General features: G+C 37.4%; 2 protein-coding genes across 2 annotated transcripts; both read right to left on the reverse strand.

Annotated features, from left to right (window-relative positions):
* Window positions 1–92: 92 nt before the first annotated feature.
* On the reverse strand, window positions 93–22,342 carry LOC146950115 (protein MAINTENANCE OF MERISTEMS-like). Its single transcript, XM_085748610.1, has 4 exons — window positions 22,247–22,342; window positions 21,651–21,926; window positions 3,918–4,040; window positions 93–503 (listed from the first exon to the last, which is right to left on the reverse strand). The coding sequence occupies exons 1-4, from the start codon at window positions 22,340–22,342 to the stop codon at window positions 93–95; spliced, it is 906 nt and encodes a 301-aa protein (XP_085604736.1).
* Window positions 22,343–22,869: 527 nt separating this feature from the next.
* LOC146950116 (protein RGF1 INDUCIBLE TRANSCRIPTION FACTOR 1-like) lies at window positions 22,870–24,132 on the reverse strand. Its single transcript, XM_085741545.1, has 3 exons — window positions 23,959–24,132; window positions 23,557–23,796; window positions 22,870–23,300 (listed from the first exon to the last, which is right to left on the reverse strand). Exons 1-3 carry the CDS (start codon window positions 24,130–24,132, stop codon window positions 22,986–22,988), a joined length of 729 nt encoding a protein of 242 aa, XP_085597671.1. The 3' UTR covers window positions 22,870–22,985.
* Between the last annotated feature and the right edge of the window lie 2,259 nt (window positions 24,133–26,391).

Below are 26,391 nucleotides of genomic sequence, written 5' to 3' on the forward strand. Positions count from 1 at the left end.
ATGGGCACATGGTCGCTCATAATAGGTTGAGATACACTATAGAACCAAGTCATGTACCCCTCCTCATACCTCCATTACCAAGTCGGTGTTGTCTACCGACCCCGAAGCTCCTGTGTAAGGACATGGACCAGAAAATCCTGAAAGGACACAACCACATCCTCTGGCTTAAGAGCCTCAAACATTGTCGGAGATATGGGAATGGTCTGATAATAATCGTAATGCCTAAGAATCTGCTCTGGCAAGTGAAGGCACGTCGTCGTACTGCTGGCCATGATCCAACTGGAGTACCAGTAGATGTCGTGAAACGGAATAATGTCCTGTTGATCCTCGTACGGTCTATAGATGACATCAACATTCACCATCAGATCAATCAGACCTCGGTAATGTCCAAGATTAGAATGTCCCTTGGATGGTTTCCATGAGGCAGCATGCGGGTCAACACGATAGTAGTCCTGCACAAGAGTCCTCGGGAAGAGCTTCTTAAAGTGCTCCAAAACGCATCCCTACAAACACAAAAAGACACAATAATATCAACACAAGTATCATACAAACAAATATTTCGGCATCACTGATGACAGGTCATCTTACGTTATTCTTAGCATGTATTTAAGTCATTTTCAGTAGGTTTTACCAGCAAAATGGAGGAGTATTAGAGCAATTGCCTATGATTTCGGGACATTTGTAATGTTTTCTATATTTGAGTCTATAATTCTATTCTTCCTGAAACATAGCAATTTTAGGGTGTTTTTAATGTAATTCGCGAAGAAATCATGCAAATCGGCAAAGCAAGAACACCTGAAGATTAGTGAAGATCTCGAGAAGATCAAAAATAAAGATTCAAGAGACTTCAGAAGACTTTATAGAGGGAGGAATTTTGTTCGCAGGTCCCAAGACAACTTATATGGAAGCAAACACCCAAAACGACGGGAAAAAAAAAGAGAAAAGGGGCCCGGAACGCACTCACATGTGCTTAAGGCATGGAGTGTGCGCCCCGAGCACTAAAAAAATACGGGGCAAAAATGTCTTTTCCTGCTTTTTTGTTGGTGGATCCTGCGTTTTTAGCCCAAAATCAGGTGGAAACTTTCCTTATAAATACCGCCTTCATCATTTATAATTTATCGTTCATAACTGAAGCAGTTCAAGAGGAAGGCGATTCTAGGAGCTTCAGGAGGAGTTTTTCTATATTCTCCTTGTTTTTCTAGGGCATGTTTTTATCTTTTAGTAATTTGTCTTTAGTTACATGTGTAACTAAATCTTTTTAGGTTAGGGTTCTAAGATGAACCTCTATTTATTTTGTTGGATAATTATTTAATTTAATGTCGTATGCTTATTTATTTATTTATTTATTTTCTGTTTGCTATTTAGTTTTATTAGATTAGATATTTGTATTGTAGTGCAACCCTAGTTTAAACACTTAGGTTGTGACAGAGCCTATGTTGAGACAAAATCCTTACTTGATGTTTTAAAGATTACAAACATATTAAATTTATTTAATCTTGTTATCTACTAATCTGTTTTGTGAGAATTTGTTTCATGAGAACAACTTGAGAACGTTCTGGCAAATACGATGCAAATAAAATGGTACATCAAAAGTATACAAGATAACACAAGAATAAAGCATGGCAAAATAGTTTAATTGAAAGTTGGTGTCTTGGGCCCAAAGAAAGGTTCGACCCACTTGGAGCAAAAAGGCCCAAAGAAATAAAATATCTCATTCAAAGGATAAGAGCACATGGCTTTTGGACAATGACATCACTAAAGTGAAATAGCATGACATAATCAATGTCACTTCCTAGCTCAACAAGCAACAACTCATTACAGTTGTTTATCTCTCTCGTATGTAACACTAGCAAGGCAAGCAAATCGTACAGTCCATTCTGAGATCATTCTGCCTGTTTTAAAGAAGAAAAGTGAAATCAATTGAGATTTTGGAGAACTATCAAAAATGTGTCCAACAACTCTATTTTCACTCTTGATCACCAAGGCACTCCTCACCAATAAATACAAGTGGTTTTGAAGGTTGAAAGCAAGAGTTTTGAAAGCAAATATTCTCTCAAATGAAAATCATCACTACATACAAAGCTCTTCACAAACAAAGCAAATTCCAAGCTCTCTCACTATATCTCTTGGATCTTCTCTTTCGAATTGCTTATTTAAATCTCAAACAAGTGTTGAGAATTTTATTTGATCCAAACCAAATCTCATACAAAGTGTATTGTAATTCTTAAGTCTATCTGTAACGATAGTTTGAGAAAGAATTGTAACAACCTTTCTTGTGCGAAAGCAAAGAATTGTAGAAGCATGCTGAGGTTGATAATACAGGGTGTAACAGACTGATCTGGTCTGATCAAGATCTTATAGTGCTAGTCAGAAATTTCTGTTAGCAAGACAACTATAGTGGATAATCTCACACGAGGTGTGAGAACTGCAAGTAGTCGGGTTTGGTGAACCAGGATAACTCTCATGTGTTATTCTTCTTCTCTCTCTTTATTTAAAGTTACACAATACACACACTATCACACCTATATTAATATTTATTAATCTTCAAAATATTCTGGTCCTAGTTAATCACTATCAAATTAATCCAGAGTTCTCTGGTCCCTAATTAATTATTAATATTGTTGCATTGTTTTATTCAATATTGAATTGACTCCAGAACATTCTGGTCCAAGAAAAAACAACTGCTTAAATATTTAACTAAAAGTTTAAATTCAGTTTATTATATTGTTTTATCATTCAGTCTTATATTAATCATTATCCAGACCATTCTGATCCTTGTTAAAATAACTTTATATTTTAACTTAATATCATTTTTCTCATTCTGCTCATAATCATTCTCCAGAACATTCTGGTCCAATCAAATAATTGTTATATACTCTAATCTTGTTAAACCAACATAAGCCAAGAAATTTCTAGAGCATATATATCTAAACTTAAGTTTCATGAATAATTTTAGAAGGGTCACAATTCAAACCCACCCTTTCTTGCGAAGTTTATTGGTACTTCAGTCTAATATTGATGCTTATATTTTGATATTTATATATGTTTATCTAGGAAGCAATCAACTATTAACTAGACGAAATATATTGAAAGCGAGTAGACCCTAGTAGTAAGTACTTAGGAGGTGACTTTACTAATATTGAGTAAAATCTAATGAATCTAGGATGTAGCTAGTTTTTAATTTAGGAAACAATATTGCATGATTTAAACTGAACCTAGAAAAACCATTCTCCTCGACCTTTAGTAAGGTTGACACTGATAGGGCTGCCCGTTTGTAGAACTACCAAGAGGGAGAGTGTTCTATGAGATACCTAAGATTCATAGATGGGAAAACCCTTTACGAACACTGGCCTTCATTGTCTTTGGAAATTTAGGAATGCCAAGTTAAGTCTATGTTTCAATCACCTTTAAGGGAGTAAGACCCCACACGTAAGGATCATCGTGTGACCAGTAGATTCAACTGAACATTGGAGGGATAGACCGAAATCAACAAGGAGAGTAAAACCCTGGACGTAAAGATCACCGTGCGATCAGTATGTGCAACTTGATAGTCTACTTAAGATAACTAAACATGACATCAATGTTATTTAATTCCAACAAATAAATAGGGGGGATTTGAAGAATCCTAACCACTGCTTACTTTTCTACAACCAAAAACAGGTCACTTGCTATGTTGCAAACAGATAAAAATTGCAATCTCTATTCTTCAACTCTTTTATTTAATTTTGTTAAACCAAATAAGTAATGCGGATTGTTTGGAAAAAACGTCAATCAAAGTGGATAAGATACTCTACTTACACTTTATAACTTGGTAAACGATTTGATACACTTGCCTAATCCGACCATCAGTCACAAACGCATAAAGAATAATATCGTAAGTCAATTATAATATCCTATAGAAAAGAAAAAAATATTACCTTAAGTAGAGTCATGTAACCGCCAACGACGCCAATCTTCGGGTCCGTAGCAAGAGAAAGCTGGGTATAGAGAAATGCAAGTGCCATCCCGCCCCAGGAGCAATCGTGCACCGTGTCCAAGTCCTGCATCATAGTCAGCAATAACAGATGAACGTTGTTGCTGTTCTTGTTGGCGAAAATGGTGACGCCAACCAAGAGGAACAAAAACGCCTTAATGCAAAAAGCCCTAGTCTTATCCAGCTCCTTCGCCTCCTCTTCATCACCATGTGTTTTATCTTGGTTTTCGGGTGTCAAACATTGATTACGTTTGAACCTTTTTAACCGGTGATATCTTATTTTTTCTTGGGAAGGGAAAAAGTAAGCAAAACCCTTGAGAATCGAGGTCCGGGAGTTGTTTTCGCTACGGAAAGGTGTTAGGCACCCATAACGACTATAGTAACCTATAGGAACCGTCTTTAATTTCTACGCGCGCGCTTTATTTTTAAATGCTATTTTGAAATGATACTTACACCTAAGAGTTTCTAAATGAAGAATTGGAGGGAGAAGAATGTGTTCGAATTTTTATTTTATTTGAATTGAAGGAATTTTGTTCCTTGCCTACGTACCCGTTTAAGGGATCAAATCCACCGTAGTTCTCTCTCAAAAATGTTTTTGTTTTTGTTGGTTGATTTTAAGTTTGAAAATGGAGTTTGAAGAATAGAAAGAGGCCTCAAAGGCATGAGATTGGAAAATAGTGAGGTTGAATTAGTGAATTGCAAAATATGGTCAAAGTAGGATTAGAGTTCATTGAATTTTTGATTAAGAAAACAAAAGGAAAATTCAATGGGATGTTGGATCCCAAGGTTTATTTGGAAAAGATTTGAGTGAAGTTGTTCACATTTGTTTGGAAAATTGGTTTTTTCTAAGTAGAAGTCCTAGGCATTCATCTAAACATACAATCCTAAGCATACATCTAAACATGCATATTCTAGCTATATAGTGATGTGTGTGCATGTGTCGGTGCTTGTGTCGGTGTACATCATTAGAGTCCATTGTCCTTTACATCACATCCTAGATACATTCTATGGCCTCTTTGCCAAGAAATTAAAAGCATAAGAAGAATATTACAAAATTTCCTAAGTGTTTACATTCTAACTTTGGTACAAATTAAATTGCAAGAAAGAAAAAGAGATGAATATAGGATGAAATGGAGATGCTTATGAAATGATGAAACATGAAATTAAAGGAGTTAGTAGGACATGACAATATCAAAGCTATCATAACAAAAGTAAGAAAATTAACATAAAAAACAAGCAAAAACAATGCAAAATAGGCCTAAAGATTCATCAATAATGCAAGGCTTGAACAAGACCTATAATCCTCATATTTTAACAAGTTCCCAAAGAGTTTTATTTCAGTCCCAACACAAGAATTAATAGGACCTATCAAGCCAAGCCTCCTAGCATATTTTTAGGCATATTTTCCACTTTATTTCCACAAACAATTATTTACATGACTTATAAAACAAGAAACTAACAAATCAAACTCCAAAAACAGTAAAGAACAGCACCAAATCATAGGCATACACATTGTAAATTCTCATATCAAGGGTCAATATACCATAGCAAGATTTTGGGATCAAGAACATGCAAGAATTTCACAAAAAATTAACAAAAAAGTAACATAAAATCACAAGAAAACCTCACATATATTTTTCCCAATTTTAATATGCAACAATTATCACAAAAATACCACAAAACTATTAAGAAATATGTATGAAAATTTTTGGAGTTTTTAGAGAATTTTTAACCACAAAAAACATGTAAATTTCACAATTTTTAACAAAAATAGCAAACAATTGACAAGAAAAAGGTGAGAGAGAGGGTTGTTATGGTGGTTGAGTGGTGGAGAAGAAGGTTGTTAGGGTGGAGGAATGGTGGTTACGTGAGAGAAGAGAAAGAAGAAAGAAATTGCTCTTTTTTTTATTTTGTGATTTTTTGTGAAAAAATGTAAAAAATGATTGGTGAATGAAAAATTGACCATGGTTTGACTTATATAGGTGATGTGGTAAGCTTGGACCAATAGGATAGAGACATGTGGCACTTGACTTGTAACAAACTTTTGTGGACCAATAACATTTGGACACATGGCACTTGGACTCTAACAAACTTAAAAGGGATTAAAACGTAAATAACAAAAGTGCGCGGACTAAAATGAAAATTAAACTAAAATTGAATTAAAAAAAAAAGTAAATTGAAAATTAACGTAAAGCGAGACGATTAAAGCAGCGAAGCAGACAAGAGTTTTTATGTGAAATGACCAAAACGCCCCTAGGGACTTAAAACGACTAAAAATGACTCAAATGCTATTTAAAAATGATTTTTAACAAGGGATTAAAGCAAGAGTTCATACAAGCGAATTAAAAGACTCAGAGACAATTTTTAGAATTTAAACAGGGTTTTAACACATGAAAAGACTAAAATGCCCCTAGGGGCAAAACTGACTCAAAATGACTTCAAATGCAATTTTTAAAATGGATTTTGACATAGAATTGAAATGAAGACTTATTCAAACTATTTGAAAGGACTCAAACAAATTTTCAAAGATTGAAAGAAATTTTACCATGAGAAATGACTAAAATGCCCCTAGGGGCTAAACTGACTAGAAAATGACTCAACTGATATTTTTTGAAATGAATTTTGACACGAGGTTGACACAAGGACTTATACAAACCAATTTAAAAGACCCAAACAATTTTCAAAGATTAAAATGAGTTGAAGGCAGGAAATGACTAAAATACCCTTTTTCATGAATTTTGCAAATAAAATTGAAATAAAATGCAGAGAAAGATGCAATTGATCAGAGACAGTTCAAATGACTTATAATGCAAGAAAAGAAGAATTGAACAAGTATTTTTAGGTCCAAAATTAGGGTATAACAGCTGCCCCTATTTAAGTTTCTTTGTCCGGAGAGTCAAGAGACGAAGTCTTAGAGTTGACGGGACGAAGATACTTAAATATTAACATTTGCACTGTTTTTGGACATAAAAATACGCTTCCATATTTTCAAAAATGTAAATGCCATGCAACATTTTGATTATGAATGCAAGACAAACAACTGGAGTCTATGGAACCTGTCATGTCACTGGGGATTCAGGTGGACATTGACAGGGTAGACAAACCAGGGATAGAAAATAAGGTACAAGCTGTTCTTTGGGTCGAACTAGTCACTTGACCAAGGAATACAAAACAAGAGATAGGTGCAAGCTGTTCTTGGGATTGAACTTGGCACTTGACCGGAAACATAGACATATAGGCAGATACAAGTGGTTCTTTGGATCGAACTTGACACTTGGTTGAAAATACAAACAGATAGACAGACACAAACTGTTCTTTTGGATTGAACTGGCTGTTTGGCTGGAGACATAGACAAAAGGGTTGATACAAGCTGTTTCTTTGGATCGAACTTGCTTGTTGGATTATCACCACATCATGTGGGAAAGTGCAGACTGTTCTCTTAGAACGAACTTGTCGTTTGACCGATAACAAAGCATAAGCTGGGGTACAAACTGTTCTTCAGGTTGAACTTGCCGTCCGACTGATAACAAAGCATGAGCTGGGTACAAACTGTTCTTCAGATTGAACTTGTCGTTTGTCCGGAAGCATAGGTACATAAGCAGGTACAAGTGGTTCTTTTTTGGATCGAACCTGGCACTTGACCAGTAACAAGATACCACTTGAAAGTCTGGCTTAACAAGATACCAATTGAGGGTAAATTGTTATTGACTTGATTTGGAAATAGACATGACCATTTTTGTTGGCCCAAGAGTAAATTGAGAGTAAATTGACATTGATTTGAGTTGAGAATTGACATTGAAAGTTGAGATTGAAAGTTGAGATTGAACAGAGACATAGACATAGACATTGGAAATTGGAATTGGATTGAGACATAGATATTGACATTGGATTGGAGAGTTGCAATTGACATTGAAATTGGATTGAAATTGGATTGAAAATTGACATTGACATTGGATATTGACATTGACATTGAAATTGGAATTGAAATTGGAAATTGACATTGGAATTGGAAATTGGCATTGGAATTGGATTGAAATTGGAAATTGAAATTGGAGATTGGAAATTTGGCATTGTCATTGGATACTGACATTGGAATTGGAAATGAGATTGCTTCGAATTTGACAGTTGAAATTGAAATTGAGATTGGAAATTGCTTCGAATTTGACAGTTTGACATTGAAATTGGAAATTGCTTCGAATTTGACAGGTTGAAATTGAAATTGAGATTGGAAATTGCTTCGAATTTGACAGTTTGAAATTGAATTGAATTTGGAATTGGAATTGAAATTGAAATTGAAATTGGATTTGACAGTTGGAATTTGGATTGAATTTGACAGTTGACAGTTGAAAGTTGGATATGCAACATGTATGTATGGTATAGCAAGATTATTGGATGTATGAGCACATAGAATGTATGATTATGCATGTATGAATGCTTGAAATGCATGATTGGCTGGCAGTTTGACAGAGAAGTTTCACAAAGGCAGATGAGACATTGGAAGATTGGGCACGTAGTGGCTCGTGCTGCAACATATTCACAGGGGAAAAACCTCTTTGGAGAGACCGTCGTTAAGAGACGTATCGAAACCATGGCTGAGGGCAATAAAACTTTGTAAAGGAGGGACCCTTGGAAGATTCTTGGGTACAGGTCGCCGTTGCTAGGCGTGTCAGTGCTGGGTAAACATTGGATGTTCGCATCTGTGGTCAATGCTTTTCAATATTTCATTCTTTCATTTTTCATTTTCAAACCCCATTTTTGCCTGAACCGCCCTTTCGGGTTTTCGATTCACCGGGGAATAAGATTCTTTTCATTGCCCCATTTTTGCCTGAATTGCCTTCATAGGTTGTCAATCAGCGGGGTGCTCATTTTTGCCTAAGTCACCCTTTCGGGTTTTCAACTTAGCGAGCTTTTTATTTTCATTTTTTTTAATTTTTCATTTCCATTCTGTTTTTTCATTCTTGCCATTGACCACAGATCATCCTGGGGAGTAACCTGCTTGTGACATGTATTGGAATAGACATTGATATTCATTTATTCATGCATGTTTCATTGAAATGTACCCTGTTGCTCAGGTTTGCTTTCAAAATAGACAGAAAAAGATTTTTCAATTTTCAAAAGATGTTTGCTTCAGACATTGACATGATCAAACAGAAAGAAAATATTTTGTATATAGCATTGAAAGTAGAAAGAAAAATGGAGTTTCGAACAGTAGAAAGGCTCAAATTGATGTAGAAGAGTGAGGGTCAGCCAAAGGCATGACTTCACGGATTTACAAAGCTTGGAAAATGGTAATTTTATTGGTTGGTGATACATTGAACACGATGACCGCTACATTTCATAGAAATTTTGAATTCACAAGTACAGAAGCCTCTGATGAAGACGATCATTGACAGTTGCAGATGCCCCAAGGGGTGATGGTGATTTGCCAGATATAGTTACTTGTCTTTTATTGACCTCATTTTTGCATGAACCGCCCTCTCGGGTTTTCGGCTCATCGAGGCGCTCATTCTTGCCTGAGTTGCGTACAATCTCAGCGAGCTCTTTCATATTCATTTTTTTTGTCCCTAACTTTTGCCTGGATCGCCCTTTCGGGTTTTCGATCCACCGGGAAGCGCATTTTTGCCTAGGCCGCCCTTTCGGGTTTTCGACCTACCACGCTGTTCTTTTCTTTCTAGACAAAGTATTTCTTGACTATATCGGCATTGACAGGATTTGGGAGCTCAACACCATCCATGTGTGTAAGAATCAAAGCACCACCAGAGAAAGCCTTCTTGACAACATAAGGACCTTCGTAGTTAGGTGTCCACTTGCCCCTTGGGTCGGGTTGCTGACTTATCCTTCTTTTCAATACAAGTTCGCCTTCCTTGAATTCTCGAGGTCGGACTTTCTTGTCAAAAGCATTCTTCATTCGCACTTGATACAACTGTCCATGAGCCATGGCATCCATACGTTTCTCTTCAATCAGATTCAATTGGTCATACCGACTTTGGCACCATTCAGCCTCAGTTAACTTTGCTTCCATGATCACTCGAAGAGATGGAATCTCCACTTCCAGAGGGAGAACTGCTTCCATACCATATACCAGAGAGAAAGGGGTTGCCCCGGTTGAACTGCGCACTGTAGTACGGTAACCATGCAAGGCAAAAGGTAACATTTCATGCCAGTCTTTGTAAGTAGTGACCATCTTCTGAACAATCTTCTTGATGTTCTTGTTAGCGGCCTCAACTGCACCATTCATCTGAGGTCTATAAGGGGAAGAGTTGTGATGTTCAATCTTGAATTCTTCACATAAGGCCTGCATCATGCTATTGTTCAGATTGGAACCATTGTCAGTGATGATTTTGTTGGGAACACCATATCGACAAATGATGTTATTCTTGATAAACTTGACAACCACTTGCTTGGTCACATTTGCATAGGAGGCGGCTTCAACCCACTTGGTGAAATAATCAATTGCCACTAGAATGAAACGGTGTCCATTGGACGCTTTTGGTTCAATTCTTCCGATCATGTCAATGCCCCACATAGAGAAAGGCCATGGGGAAGATATAACATTGAGAGCGTGTGGAGGCACATGAATCTTGTCAGCATAAATTTGACACTTGTGGCATCTTTTGGCATGTCTGTTGCAGTCACGCTCCATAGTTATCCAGTAATAGCCGGCTCTTAACAGTTTTCTTGACATGGTGTGGCCCGAAGCATGGGTCCCAAAGGTACCGTCATGTACATCATGCATCAACTTCTCAGCTTCTTGCTTGTCAACACATCTTAACAAGACCATGTCATAGTTCCTCTTGTATAGGATTTCTCCGTCCAGAAGGAATTTGCTAGCCCATCGTCTCAAAGTCTTTTTATCCCTGTTGGAAGCACCAGGTGGATATTCACGATTCTGCAAGAATTGTTTGATGTTGTAATACCAAGGCTTTTTATTATTCGCATCTCTATCAGCTTGATCTGGCATATTTTCAATATTAAACACATGAGCGGGTCTATCAAGACGTTGTACTTTGATTACGGGCACATCATTCCAATGATTGACACGAAACATGGAAGACAAAGTAGCGAGAGCATCAGCCATCTGGTTTTCATCCCGAGGGATGTGGTGCAGTTCAACCTTTGTAAAGTATGTCAACAGACGTCTTGCATAGTCACGGTATGGGATCAGCTTCTCATGATGAGTTTCCCATTCGCCCTTTATCTGATTGATAACAAGTGCAGAATCTCCATAGATATCAAGGTGCTTAATTCTCAGATCAAGGGCTTCTTCGATGCCCAAGATGCATGCTTCATATTCAGCTATGTTGTTTGTGCATTCAAACGTTATTCGAGCAGTGAAAGGAATGTGGTGCCCCTGTGGAGTTACAATGATGGCCCCAATTCCTTTACCATAAGCATTAACAGCACCATCAAACACCAATCCCCATTTGCTATTGGGATCCGGCCCTTCATTGATCAGTGGTTCTTCACAGTCTTTTGCTTTTAGATACATAATCTCTTCATCGGGGAAATCAAACTTAATTGGCTGGTAATCATCAAGAGGTTGGCAAGCAAGATGCTCAGCAAGGACGCTTCCTTTGATTGCTTTTTGAGATTTGTACACAATATCATATTCAGACAACAACATTTGCCAACGCGCAATCTTTCCAGTAACAGCAGGCTTTTCAAAGATGTACTTGATTGGATCCATTCGGGATATCAACCAAGTTGTATGATTCACCATATAATGACGCAGGCGTTTGGCAGCCCAAGCTAAAGCACAACAAGTCTTTTCAAGCATTGTATACCGAGTCTCACAGTCGGTGAACTTCTTGCTCAGATAGTAGATAGCATGCTCTTTCTTACTAGTCTCATCTTGTTGACCGAGAACACAGCCCACTGAATCATCTAACACTGACAGATACATAATCAAAGGCCTTCCTTCCACTGGCGGGACAAGGATAGGTGGTTCCAACAGGTATTCTTTGATGCTATCGAAAGCTTCTTGACATTCATCATTCCATACAACAGGCTGATTCTTTCTGAGCAATTTGAAAATTGGACCGCAAGTAGTAGTCATGTGAGATAGGAATCTTGAAATGTAATTCAGACGTCCGAGGAAACCTCTGACTTGCTTTTTAGTTTGAGGGGCCGGCATTTCTCTGATGGCTCGGACTTTGTCAGGGTCAACTTCAATGCCTCTCTGGCTGACAATGAAGCCTAGCAACTTTCCGGATCGTACACCGAATGTGCACTTGTTAGGATTCAACCGCAGCTTGTACTTTCTCAGTCTTTCAAACATCTTTTTCAAATACACAACATGCTGCTCTTCATCACTGGACTTCACAATCATATCATCAACATATACTTCAATCTCTTTGTGAATCATATCATGAAACAGAGTGGTCATGCCTCTTTGATAGGTAGCACCAGCATTTATCAAGCCGAATGGCATCACTTTATAACAGAATGTTCCCCACGGAGTAATGAAGGACGTCTTTTCTCTATCTTCAGGTGACATTCGTATCTGGTTATAACCAGAGAAACCATCCATAAAGGAGAATACTTTGGATTGAGCAGTACTGTCAACAAGCACATCAATATGAGGTAGTGGGAATTTATCCTTTGGACTGGCTTTATTCAGATCTCTGTAATCAACACACATTCGAACTTTCCCATCTTTCTTTGGTACTGGTACGATGTTGGCAATCCACTCAGGGTATTCAGCTGTCATGAGGAAACCCGCATCAATTTGCTTTTGCACCTCAGCCTTGATCTTAAGAGCCATGTCTGGACGAGACCTTCTCAATTTCTGTTTGACAGGAGGACATTCAGGTCTTGTCGGTATCCGATGTTCCACAATCTTGGGATCTAAGCCCGGCATATCTTCGTAGGACCACGCAAAGACATCTGGATAATCATGAAGAAGCTGAATAATCTTCTTTTTCACTTCTGGCTCAAGTGCAGCACCGATCTTGATCTCTCGCTTGTTCTCTTCAGTACCCAGGTTGATGAGTTCAATCTCTTCCTGGTGAGGCTGAATGGCCCTTCTTTCTTGCTCAAGCAGTCGAGTGATCTCATACGGTATCTCTTCATCATCATCCTCATCTTCAGCTTCATATACAGGGAATTCAAAATTTGGAGGAACCATAGGGTCACTGTGTTCAACGGGTTTATTATGGTTCAATCTGCATAATATGATTGGGATGACTTTAGAAAAATGTTTTTTATGCAGATTTTTGAAATTAATAAGAAAAATTCAGATGTTTTGGTTTTTTCTGGCATTACCATTATTTCCAAGAAAAAGGCACTAAAAAGTAAAAAAAAACAAAGAGTCGTAAAAAAAACGACAACTTTTATTGAAAACGGCAATGCCGAAACAAACACGCCCTTACAATGATATCACTTTCGCCTTGGGCAGAGCGAAAGGATTGTTATTTTGAAAACAGCAAAAAAACATGAGCAACAAAACACATTACATGGAAGCATGCATGACTAAAGGAACATCAATGGCTTCCCAATTTCTCACAGTGCCTCCTGGTATAACAAATGCAGGCACGTAACCACCTTCAGCAGCATCTTCAGTAATAGCATTGATGAACCCAGCACTGTAAAAGGTTCCCTTTGAAACAGCAGATGTTGGAGAGAATCCAAGGCCCTCTTTACGCTTGTTTTCCAGGATCTGAATCACCTTGCCCCAGCCAGCAGCTTGCCCTGCTTGAACAGCCTTCTGGGCGTCTTTCAGTGAAGCCATGCTAGCACCAGCCCTCCGGGGCTCTGCACCCTCAACAGTCAAGCCTTGAAACGACGTCCCTTCAGCGGACCCTGCTTCAACACAAGAGAACGATGATACCTGGCTAACTAGATATGCTTCCTCACCATGCACAGTGACAATCTTGCCATTCCTCATGAACTTGAGCTTCTGATGCAAAGTGGATGTTACCGCTCCAGCGTCATGGATCCATGGTCTTCCGAGGAGACAACTGTAGGAAGCATTGATGTCCATAACTTGGAAAGTAATCTGAAACGTCTCAGGACCGATAGTAATTGGCAAGTCCACTTCCCCGAGAACATCCTTGCGGGATCCATCAAAAGCTTTAACCAGATAGCTGCTACCTCTCAGAGAAATTCCGTGATGGCTCAATTGCCTTAGTGTGGATTCGGGAATTACATTCAGAGATGATCCAGTGTCTACCAATACGTTGGATATCAGGTCAGATCCACAATGTACTGAGATATGTAGAGCCAAGTTGTGGCGTTTCCCTGCTTCGGGGAGCTCATCGTCACCGAACCCCAAGTTGTTGCAGGCAGTAATATTACTCACTATCCCATCAAACTGATCCACAGAGACCTCGTGGTCAACATAAGCTTGCTCGAGTATCTTCATTAACACTTTCCTATGAGCCTCAGAGCTCATGAGCAGAGACAGGATGGATATCTTTGAAGGAGTCTGTAGCAGCTGGTCAACAATCTTATAGTCACTTTTCTTGATAAGTCTCAGGATTTCGTCCAGATTGGACTCTTCAATAGATTGGCCTGCTGGACCGGTGTTCTTGTCAACAGGGGGAGCAACTGGTGGAGTTACCGTGGCAATAGGTGTCACCACCTTCTTTTGAAACAAGGGTGGACGGACTTTTCCACTTCTCAGAGTTGTAACTTCACTAGCAACATTATCAACTATAGCTGGGGATACGAGAGGCACCTCCACTCCGTTCTCAATCATGGTTGCATTGTATTTGTAGGGAATTGCTTTGGTAGAGGTATAAGATACCGGACCAGGTAGCCTGATCACCAAAGGCTCAACATTCTTTACCTGAGATACACTTTCAACAGGAGAGTCATGGAACACTGGCACAATCACACATACATCACTGGCAATCAAGTACTTGTCATCCATCAGGCTCTGGATATCATTTTGCACAACACAGCAGCCCATAGGATTCTGCAGACATTCTGAACAAGAATCATGATCATGTTTGAACAAAGAAGCCTGGCAAAGTTTGACATGTAATGGCACCAAGGGAGTAACGACATTGCGGACATCCAACATGGGATCCTCTTGAGGAACGGGAATCCTTTCAAAGGCCTCAATCATATTGACGGCAGCATGGTTTGGAAGCGGGTTGTCGAGGACATGAGGAACGCTATTCTCAAAAGTCAAACGTCCTTTTTCTATCAGATCCTTCACAATATATTTCAGAGCAAAGCAACCTTCAACATCGTGGCCTTGAGCACCCTGATGGAATTCACATGTTAGATCTTGACGGAACCTGGGAGGCAATGGATTAGGCGGAGGCTTGCCTGGTCTGGTGACGCAGTGTCCCTTAGCAAGTAGAGTTGGGAGCAGCTCACCATAAAGCATTGGTATGGTTGGAAAAGAAGGTTTGGGTCGGGGACCCTGTTGTTGCTGCCGTTGCTGTTGAGCAGGAGGCTGTTGTTGTACTTGCTGAGGAATGGCATTGACGGGCATTGGTGGTTGACCCGGTGGTAGAGGATATTGCTGATAAAATGGTGGGAAAAAAGGGTGTTGAGAGTATTGCATGTAGTGATAAGGCAGAGGTAATTGTGTAGCAGCTGCAGATGGGTTACCAGACACCATCCCTACGTCAGATTCTTTCCTCTTGTGATGTCCGTTACCGTACTTCTTTGGTGCACTGTTTGAAGATTCACCCTTCTCGAGGACAATAATACCATCTCGGACAGCCTCTTCTAGACGGGTTCCCATTGTAACCATATCAGAGAAGTTGTTAGGAGCAGAGACTATCATTCTCTCCTTATATTCCTTCTTCAGAGTCTTCAGGAATGTCTGTGTTAACTCTTCCTCATCAAGTCGAGGAGAAACACGGGCAGCTGCCCCTCTCCACCTTTGAGCATATTCACGGAAGGTCTCATCTGATTTCTGAGATAGGGCTTTGAGAGAGTCCCTGTTTGGTCTCAGACGGGTGTTGAATTCATATTGACTTTCAAAGGCAGCAGCGAGTTCCTCAAAAGTATGGATGTTATCTTTGCTCAGACTAGTGTACCAATCTGCTGCATCATCTGTCAAGCTACTCTGGAAGCAGTGGATCATTAGTGCATCATTATCTGCGTAATTAGCCATCTTCCGGACATACCGGATAACATGGTTGTGCGGACAAGAAGTTCCATTGTACTTGTCAAATTCTGGCTCTTTGAATTTCTTAGGAACCTCAAATCGGGACACCAAGCATAGATCACGAGTTTTAGCAGGAGCACCATTGTTTCCTCGGCTAGCCTTGACCTCACGGAGTTCTCCAGCCAACTCCCTTAACTGTTTCTTCATAGCTTCCATTGCGGGATCTTGTCCACGCGGAGTATCAACATCAATCACCTGTTGCACAGTGTGCACAATAGGGTCGGTAACAACGGTGGTTACCTGAGGCATAGTAGTAGATACAGGAATCTGTCCTTGTCCAGCAAAACCAGAGACACCGGCAGCAGTATTAGGAGAGTAGTAAGCTGAGAGGCCATAAGGACGGCCGTTGCGCATAACAAAACGAGCATCAGTAGCCACAGTAGATAGTGGGATAGAAGGAATCACCTCAGCAGTGACTGGAATAGAAGTGGCTGGCTGTTCTTGTGAAGCCATCATAGCGGACATAGCGTCATGAGCCTTGGCCAAGTCTTCTTTCATAGCAGCCAATTCGGCACGGAGCTGAGCATTTTCTTCTTCAAAATTAGCCATCATCCTTCTCTTGTGAAATCTTGTCTGATGAATTCTATCTGGTTGGTAGACTTTGCGAACACGAGCCACTTTTCAGACTGCGGCGGACAAAACCAGGAGGCAATGAGCACGAGAGAAGTTTTTTGTGACCAATGAATGCATATGATGCATGAAATGTGTTAATGCATATGCAAAAAAGACTCTTTTTTTGTCAAAAGACTTGTCAAAGTGGTTGTGAACATCACGGAGAAACACGGTTTTATTTGAAAATCTTGATCAAAACTAAAAGTTTAGTTGAGATGGCATCACTTGGTGTTCACATTCGTGATGTTCAAAAGATGACTTGTCTAAGTCCTCTGATAAATGCATGGGAAAAAGTTTTATGCATGTATGCATGTATGCATGATTATGTTCAAGTTCGGAGAAAACATGGTGGGTTGAAGTTCACAGTCAAGGAGTCATGGGTGGACACGGCGTCCGGTGAAACTAGGGTTTTAGGATAATAGTAACCGGGTTCTAAAAAGGTTCCCAAGTTGCAACCTCTCCGACGTATCCCATGGTGTCACGAGACAACACTCGCTCCATGATTATACGTGGAAAGTCTAACTTGAGTGTAGTATCGCGTGACGACTAAAACTCGAGACAACACCCGGTTTAGCCTCCGCACTACATCCTAGAAAATGGCCATGGATGGGTTTGGTTATCTACGGTTCATAGCGTCATAGAACAATTAGAAGCAAAGTGCCTAAACGCGACAACTCGCGCCGACAACATCACCCCCAAAATGCCTCAGCTATGTGGGATTGATCGCGTAATCCAAAACACGAGGCAACCCCCGGAATGAATTGTCGATTATATCCCTCCTAAATCCTAAGTTCACTCAGCCCGGGTGCAGGACTTTTGATATTCTCACCCCACACGTTTGCAAGAAATTAAACATTTATTCATATAAGAAAGCAAGTAAAAATACAAGCGCAAACATGGAAATAAAAACTAGGCGTAACTCTCGAATCTCCCCAGTGAAGTCGCCAGCTGTTTTATCTTGGTTTTCGGGTGTCAAACATTGATTACGTTTGAACCTTTTTAACCGGTGATATCTTATTTTTTCTTGGGAAGGGAAAAAGTAAGCAAAACCCTTGAGAATCGAGGTCCGGGAGTTGTTTTCGCTACGGGAAGGTGTTAGGCACCCATAACGACTATAGTAACCTATAGGAACCGTCTTTAATTTCTACGCGCGCGCTTTATTTTTAAATGCTATTTTGAAATGATACTTACACCTAAGAGTTTCTAAATGAAGAATTGGAGGGAGAAGAATGTGTTCGAATTTTTATTTTATTTGAATTGAAGGAATTTTGTTCCTTGCCTACGTACCCGTTTAAGGGATCAAATCCACCGTAGTTCTCTCTCAAAAATGTTTTTGTTTTTGTTGGTTGATTTTAAGTTTGAAAATGGAGTTTGAAGAATAGAAAGAGGCCTCAAAGGCATGAGATTGGAAAATAGTGAGGTTGAATTAGTGAATTGCAAAATATGGCCAAAGTAGGATTAGAGTTCATTGAATTTTTGATTAAGAAAACAAAAGGAAAATTCAATGGGATGTTGGATCCCAAGGTTTATTTGGAAAAGATTTGAGTGAAGTTGTTCACATTTGTTTGGAAAATTGGTTTTTTCTAAGTAGAAGTCCTAGGCATTCATCTAAACATACAATCCTAAGCATACATCTAAACATGCATATTCTAGCTATATAGTGATGTGTGTGCATGTGTCGGTGCTTGTGTCGGTGTACATCATTAGAGTCCATTGTCCTTTACATCACATCCTAGATACATTCTATGGCCTCTTTGCCAAGAAATTAAAAGCATAAGAAGAATATTACAAAATTTCCTAAGTGTTTACATTCTAACTTTGGTACAAATTAAATTGCAAGAAAGAAAAAGAGATGAATATAGGATGAAATGGAGATGCTTATGAAATGATGAAACATGAAATGAAAGGAGTTAGTAGGACATGACAATATCAAAGCTATCATAACAAAAGTAAGAAAATTAACATAAAAAACAAGCAAAAACAATGCAAAATAGGCCTAAAGATTCATCAATAATGCAAGGCTTGAACAAGACCTATAATCCTCATATTTTAACAAGTTCCCAAAGAGTTTTATTTCAGTCCCAACACAAGAATTAATAGGACCTATCAAGCCAAGCCTCCTAGCATATTTTTAGGCATATTTTCCACTTTATTTCCACAAACAATTATTTACATGACTTATAAAACAAGAAACTAACAAATCAAACTCCAAAAACAGTAAAGAACAGCACCAAATCATAGGCATACACATTGTAAATTCTCATATCAAGGGTCAATATACCATAGCAAGATTTTGGGATCAAGAACATGCAAGAATTTCACAAAAAATTAACAAAAAAGTAACATAAAATCACAAGAAAACCTCACATATATTTTTCCCAATTTTAATATGCAACAATTATCACAAAAATACCACAAAACTATTAAGAAATATGTATGAAAATTTTTGGAGTTTTTAGAGAATTTTTAACCACAAAAAACATGTAAATTTCACAATTTTTAACAAAAATAGCAAACAATTGACAAGAAAACACCACACATTTTTTAACCAAGATTCAACATATGACAATATCACAAAAATATCAAGAAAATGATTAAGAACACATAGGAATTTTTTTTTTAGGAATTTTCATGAAAAGATTGAGCAAGCAGGGGTGTAATTAGCGAAATTTGACACAAGCATGCAGGGAAGGGGGGTGCAAGTAACAAAACTGCAAAGAAGCATGGAGAAAAAACGAAATTGCGAGGGACAAGCCCAAGCCCGGGGTTAATGTGGGTCGGATCCATGGGTTTGTTAAATGGATACGGGTCAAAGAGATAAATTAGGATCCTTTCTTCCTTATTTTGCAAAAAACGTTTTCTTCCTACTCTCTTTCTCTCCCAACCGGTTCATACTCACAACACATAGATTTAACATCCAGATTCACCATTCTTGGAAGATAAACTCGAAAATCACAACAAAGGGATTAACATGGTTACCTCTTGCACGGATTGGAGGAATTTCTTGTTTGCCTTGCCGGTCCTTCTTTCTTTATCAGCCACGCGACCTTGCACTTCAACAATGGCGGATTCTTCTTCGTTCTTGCAAGCTGGACGGTTTGGTATGCTTGTGGTTACCGAATTCGATTCAACTGAAGCTATAGCACTTGGATTCGATCCCTCTTGCTCCTCTGTTCACGTTCGAATTCTCCGATTCCGTTCGTACCACTTTCGTCACTGCCTTTGCTCTTGCTTTCGCTGAGTCCGAGCCAATTGAGTTTGATGCTGGATGCTTGATTCACGAAGTGGAGCCTGCAAGATTCACGATCTGAAGGTGTTTCAGGTGCGATGGACTTGCGTTTCCGATTTCGTTGTGGTTCTAATTTGTACCGGTTCAGTGTGCGACGAACGTGATCTTGGTTGTTTCTTCTCCGTTCTCTTCTCTGTTTCCTTCTCACAATTCCATCACTGTACCGTCACGAATCCATCACCGTTGTTGTTTGAGATGGATCTTCGAAATTGTTGTGTATTCATGGACGAATTTGCAGAATTTTGTACAATTGTTGTTGCTGTATGAAAAATGGAATCGAAACAGAACTGATTTGGAATTGTAATGGATTTTGGGATGTTTGTGATGAATTTTGGTGGTGAATGTTGATGGTGATGATGAATTCCGATGGAGAGGTGGTGGTTGTGGAATTTGGATGATGAAGATTGGGTGGTGGAAGGTGGAAGAAAGAGGTTGTTGTGGTGGTTTGGAGGGTGGTTTAGTGGTGGTTTTAGTTAGTTAGAGGTGAGAGAGAGGGTTGTTATGGTGGTTGAGTGGTGGAGAAGAAGGTTGTTAGGGTGGAGGAATGGTGGTTACGTGAGAGAAGAGAAAGAAGAAAGAAATTGCTCTTTTTTTTATTTTGTGATTTTTTGTGAAAAAATGTAAAAAATGATTGGTGAATGAAAAATTGACCATGGTTTGACTTATATAGGTGATGTGGTAAGCTTGGACCAATAGGATAGAGACATGTGGCACTTGACTTGTAACAAACTTTTGTGGACCAATAACATTTGGACACATGGCACTTGGACTCTAACAAACTTAAAAGGGATTAAAACGTAAATAACAAAAGTGCGCGGACTAAAATGAAAATTAAACTAAAATTGAATTAAAAAAAAAAGTAAATTGAAAATTAACGTAAAGCGAGACGATTAAAGCAGCGAAGCAGACAAGAGTTTTTATGTGAAATGACCAAAACGCCCCTAGGGACTTAAAACGACTAAAAATGACTCAAATGCTATTTAAAAATGATTTTTAACAAGGGATTAAAGCAAGAGTTCATACAAGCGAATTAAAAGACTCAGAGACAATTTTTAGAATTTAAACAGGATTTTAACACATGAAAAGACTAAAATGCCCCTAGGGGCAAAACTGACTCAAAATGACTTCAAATGCAATTTTTAAAATGGATTTTGACATAGAATTGAAATGAAGACTTATTCAAACTATTTGAAAGGACTCAAACAAATTTTCAAAGATTGAAAGAAATTTTACCATGAGAAATGACTAAAATGCCCCTAGGGGCTAAACTGACTAGAAAATGACTCAACTGATATTTTTTGAAATGAATTTTGACATGAGGTTGACACAAGGACTTATACAAACCAATTTAAAAGACCCAAACAATTTTCAAAGATTAAAATGAGTTGAAGGCAGGAAATGACTAAAATACCCTTTTTCATGAATTTTGCAAATAAAATTGAAATAAAATGCAGAGAAAGATGCAATTGATCAGAGACAGTTCAAATGACTTATAATGCAAGAAAAGAAGAATTGAACAAGTATTTTTAGGTCCAAAATTAGGGTATAACACCATGTTGCTCCAACTCATCACATATATGCATGAGTCTGTCATACACAATCTTCAGGTGAGGTATACTAATATACCCACCCCACTGTTTATTTACCTCAGACATCGCCTCTGCCTCCGTCATACCAAGCTCGCTCTGCAGAAGCTCCATACATGTCTCGTATCCTACATCCTCGTCACCCATGAGCCTCCCAACGATGGGGATGTGTAGAATACACGCCACATCATCTAGTATGACAGTCATTTTCACAAAGGGAAGATGGAAGCTGCTGGTCTCCCAATGCCATCTCTCTGACAAGGTGGTGATGAAGCCATGGCTAATGTTCTCGTACCCAGTCTGAAGGAGGGGGGCAAGACCGGATGCATGCACCCGCTGCCAGAACTAAAAAGCTCCCCACTGTTAGCGTAAAAATCACACTCCAAAAAAAGATGATTGAATGTTTCCTCTTGGCCTCAACCTCCATAATACAACATAGAACCTCTTGGAACCACTCGTTGACGAACCAAATTATCCTTTATAGGTATCCTGTTGTTAACGAGTTTTCACGCAAATAAAGAGACACTTTGAGAGGTACTGATTTATTCGAAATAATATCCTCATGTGTAATATCAAGCCCTTCATTAAAGTTTTCCTCCTCGTCCACCATCCACCATCCGAGTATCATCAACAAACTCAGATCCTTATGAGCTAACATCATCATTCTCAATGTTTCTATTCAGTGAATTATCAATGTCATCGTCAGCATTCCTATCATATGTCCCATTACTTGGAGCCTCAGTTTCATTCATTTCAATTGTACTAAGTCCATTTTGATTATTGTCCTGCTCGTAATCACCATTATTGTCCCATTATTTTGATTCATTGAACTTGTTCATTGTTATTTGCTTCATTTTTTGTGTTATTAACGTCAACAACTTCCTTGCGCTGCCTCTTCCTGTTGTCATTTGTTTCCACAGAAACTTTCTTTGTTGTTTTATTTATTTTTTCGATCCACTTGTTGTTTTATTTCTAATATTTACTTTTCCAGACTTGAGAGTAAATAATATATACAGTTTCAACAAATCACAAGTTTGTTGAATAACAAAGAACATTACTTTTCTCAATTTACTATCAAATCAAATATGGTGATAAACCACAATCAAAGTATGCACTCAAGACCACTTCTTTGGATAAATTATGTAACTTGTGAATATAAATGATTTTGAAAGAGAAAATTAGGTTTTCTTTTTGCTAAATTTCTTATGGAATGGATATATAATAAAATCTAGCATGTTTCAAATATTGGTTTAATGAACCTAACACATAGCAAAGCATATTGACGATCAAATGTTCGAAAGGAATTTATTATCATGAGAGCACATACATATTGATCAAAGTAGAAATCCATCACATATGGTTTTATTTAAATTTTTTCATAGCCTTTGATTAACCTTAAAAAAAAGGTGCCCTATGAGCTATTCCCTTTCTTTTTGAATTTGGCTTGCGAAGTGAAGCCGATGAGCGATTAACCGGAAGAATGCTTTCTCTGTCATCGGCGCCTTCTTCCCTTTCTTTTTCTACGTCTTCCTCTTCCTTTTTCTCATCAATTCTTGCGTCTTCTAATTTTCGTTTCAGATTTTGTTTGCAACATTTTTTTGCCTTCTCTTTTTTAGGCGATGCCTTGATTGATTGATCTAGATATCTTTCCATTTCTTCCATCTCTCTTGGGTTTACGAAAAAGCCACCATCCTTTTTGATAAACGCAAACTGGTATCATATAATGCAATATTAATTAATCATTCTTTCAAAAAGAAAACAAAATCAACATGAGTACAATAACTGGTATTCCGGTAATGGTTGAAAGAAAAGTTTAAGTTATAATCTCCATCATATGCCTTCAATCTCCGGATTAATAGTAATAAAAGGAGTGGAATAAAATATACTAGTTTTTCATATATTGAACCATTTTTTACCGTTTAAAACATAATATAAAAAAAATAATAATAGGAGACCAAAATTTCACCTTGCATGCCAAAGAGCAAAAGTAGGTAGGGTCTGCAAGATTTCTATCACATCTCTTACAAAAAGAGTCCCTATTGTGACCGGTTTTTCCAATGTTGAACCTCTTAGGTTGGGCATGAGCTCTCTTGCTTAAGAATACAACACTAGAGCTATTAATCACGTAGGTTTGAATTCCGAGGACATCCACATGTTTGTAAATTTCGTTGGTCTTAACCACCTCATTATATGATGATCTTCTTATCTGATTTATCATTGCAAATATTTACATAACATAGTTAAAAAAAATCAATTAAAATTGCTTAAGTGTAACAAAAACAAAGCGAAGAGAAATAGATATGACACAGATACCTAGATCATTGCAAAATATTATACAGATCTAGTAATCAAATTAAACAACACTCACCTGTATTACTCTATGACCTTTGTGACGAGATTCTATACAAAATTCACATAATGGATTTTCATTGCAGTCGAGGCAGAACTTGTTCCGCTCATTTCTGAACTTGTTTGGATGGGCTTCACATGTTGTGAAAAACGAAGTGATTGCCAGCAAGTTTACAAGCCAAGGTACACTCATCATATCCTAAGAAACAAAACCCAAAAATTGCATTAAGAAAAAAATACAAAGAATTAGGCTTGACATTATAATTAAAATGGATAGACACATTACCGTCATGACTGTCAATGTTGAAAGTCGATTTTGAACAAGACTTTTTTTTTTTTTTTTGAAAGAATTTTGAACAAGACTTGAAGAAAGTGAAAGAGAATGATGGAAATTTTGAATAAAAAAAGTGATAAGGAATTGACAAAGCAAAGAGTTTATATAGTGATAAAGATCCTAGAGGGAATTGACACAAGGCAATAGTTTATATAATGATAAGGCTTATTCACTATAATGTTTGTAATATTTTTACTTAATACTATATAATATATATATATTTATAAATATGGATATATTGACAAAAATATATTAAGAAATTATTATAAATAGGTAAAGTCTATAATAATTAAATAGTTTAATATATTTCCATAAAATAATATTAAATATGGAATCTGTTTCTTTTAGGGATTCAAATATGGAATCTGTTCAATAACCAAATTTATTATCCTAATTAAAATGCAATGGCTCCTTATTTGATCAATTTCTTTATAAGGTTGCCAAATTATTATTTTTTTATAATGATGGGTATTGTTTTGAAAAAAAATCAAATCTATGAAGGAGGGTTTTTTGAAATGTAAAAAATTTGTGTTGCATATATTTTCTTTAATATAATAAATTATTTGAATGTGAATGGCATCTAGAATATATTGAAGATACATAGTTTATTGAAGATACACAATTTGTATACATTTCCTAATAATATTAAATCTAGAATATATTGAACCCAGTTTATTATCCTACTTTAATTGCCAATTGTCCTTTTTTATTTTATTTTTATGAGGTTTCCACAATTATTTTTTTATACCTTTTAATTCTGCGATTTTTTTTTAAAAAAAATTAAGATTTTATAGTACAAATAAATAATTTCAATTCATTTGAAAAATTTACCGTTATTGCGCCATGTGTACTGTCGTTACTGGAATTTAACATCAAGGACCAATTTTATTGATGGAAAATACTTGAAGTTCAGGTATGCTCCATTTAGCAAATGCTAATGGCTGAGATTTTAAGTTAATAAATAACATTTGCTTGATAAAAATAAAATAAAAACAATACGTTCCCCTTCTCTCTTACGATCATACTTTCTCTCCCACCTAGCATGTTGCCGTGAACCTCCTTCCGCCGCCGTGAACCTCCCACTGTGGCACATCCTTTTTGATTCAAATCATTCGCATTCAATTTCATCAGTTCATCAACGCTTGGATTGGATCTGCAACATTCAACATCGAATTCGAAACTGATCCATATGAGAATTAACCTGAGATTTCCAATCATGCAAATTGTAAATCTAATCACTAATTCCAACCCAATCATACAAATCAGATCCATTTTCACAACCCAACATCGTTACTTTGATCGGACAAAAAACCAGGAGAATTCCGATAATTACAGAGGGGAGAGCGGTGATGGTGCTATGGATTCATTTGTGACGAAAACAACAAGACAGCGACGAGAAGAAGGGAGGTGACGGCGATGGCAGGAGAGGGGAGAGGAAGAGTGGCCGTAAGAGGGATTTATTAAAATAAATGTTAATTTTTTAACATCAAATAAATCTCAGCCATTAAATTTTTTTTTGACACATGTCATCCATCAAGACCCTAAATGGACTAAATGGAGCATACGAGTGTTTGAAAATTTATTCAAAGGAGTATAAATTTAAAAGTTAGTTTATTTATAAAGTTAAAAATATTTAGCTTTTAATTAAATTTTGTACAACATTCATATATTTGGTGGAACCAATGCATTCTCAAAACAACGTAGGGAAAACATTTTTTTTTTGTTTTTTCAAAAAAAAAAATATTTCCCACCATTTTTCTATTAAGTCTTGCTAACAAATGTCCAAATAACATTTTTAAGGATTTAAAAATGAAAATAATTTATAAGTTGTATGTAAAAAAAAAAAAAACTACTTTTTAAACTTTGGAAGTTATGATGAAATTTTATGGACTTTATGAGACCTACGAAGAGGATAGAATCACTAGTGATTGAAATGTAATAGGACAAGAGATATGGTATTTAATGGGAAGTTAAAATCTCTATTAGCAAAATTGGAAGGAAGGTCGTGACTCTCAAGGCTATCTACAACAGGAGTATGCATAAAAGTTTTTTTTTTTTTTTTTTGAAAGATATGCATAAAAGTTTTATGAAAATGAAATAATTATATGTAAAATATGA

Source organism: Medicago sativa, chromosome 2 (genome assembly GCF_051527215.1).
Source record: "Medicago sativa cultivar Bolivia chromosome 2, Bolivia_mono, whole genome shotgun sequence".
Taxonomy (NCBI): Eukaryota; Viridiplantae; Streptophyta; class Magnoliopsida; order Fabales; family Fabaceae; genus Medicago; species Medicago sativa.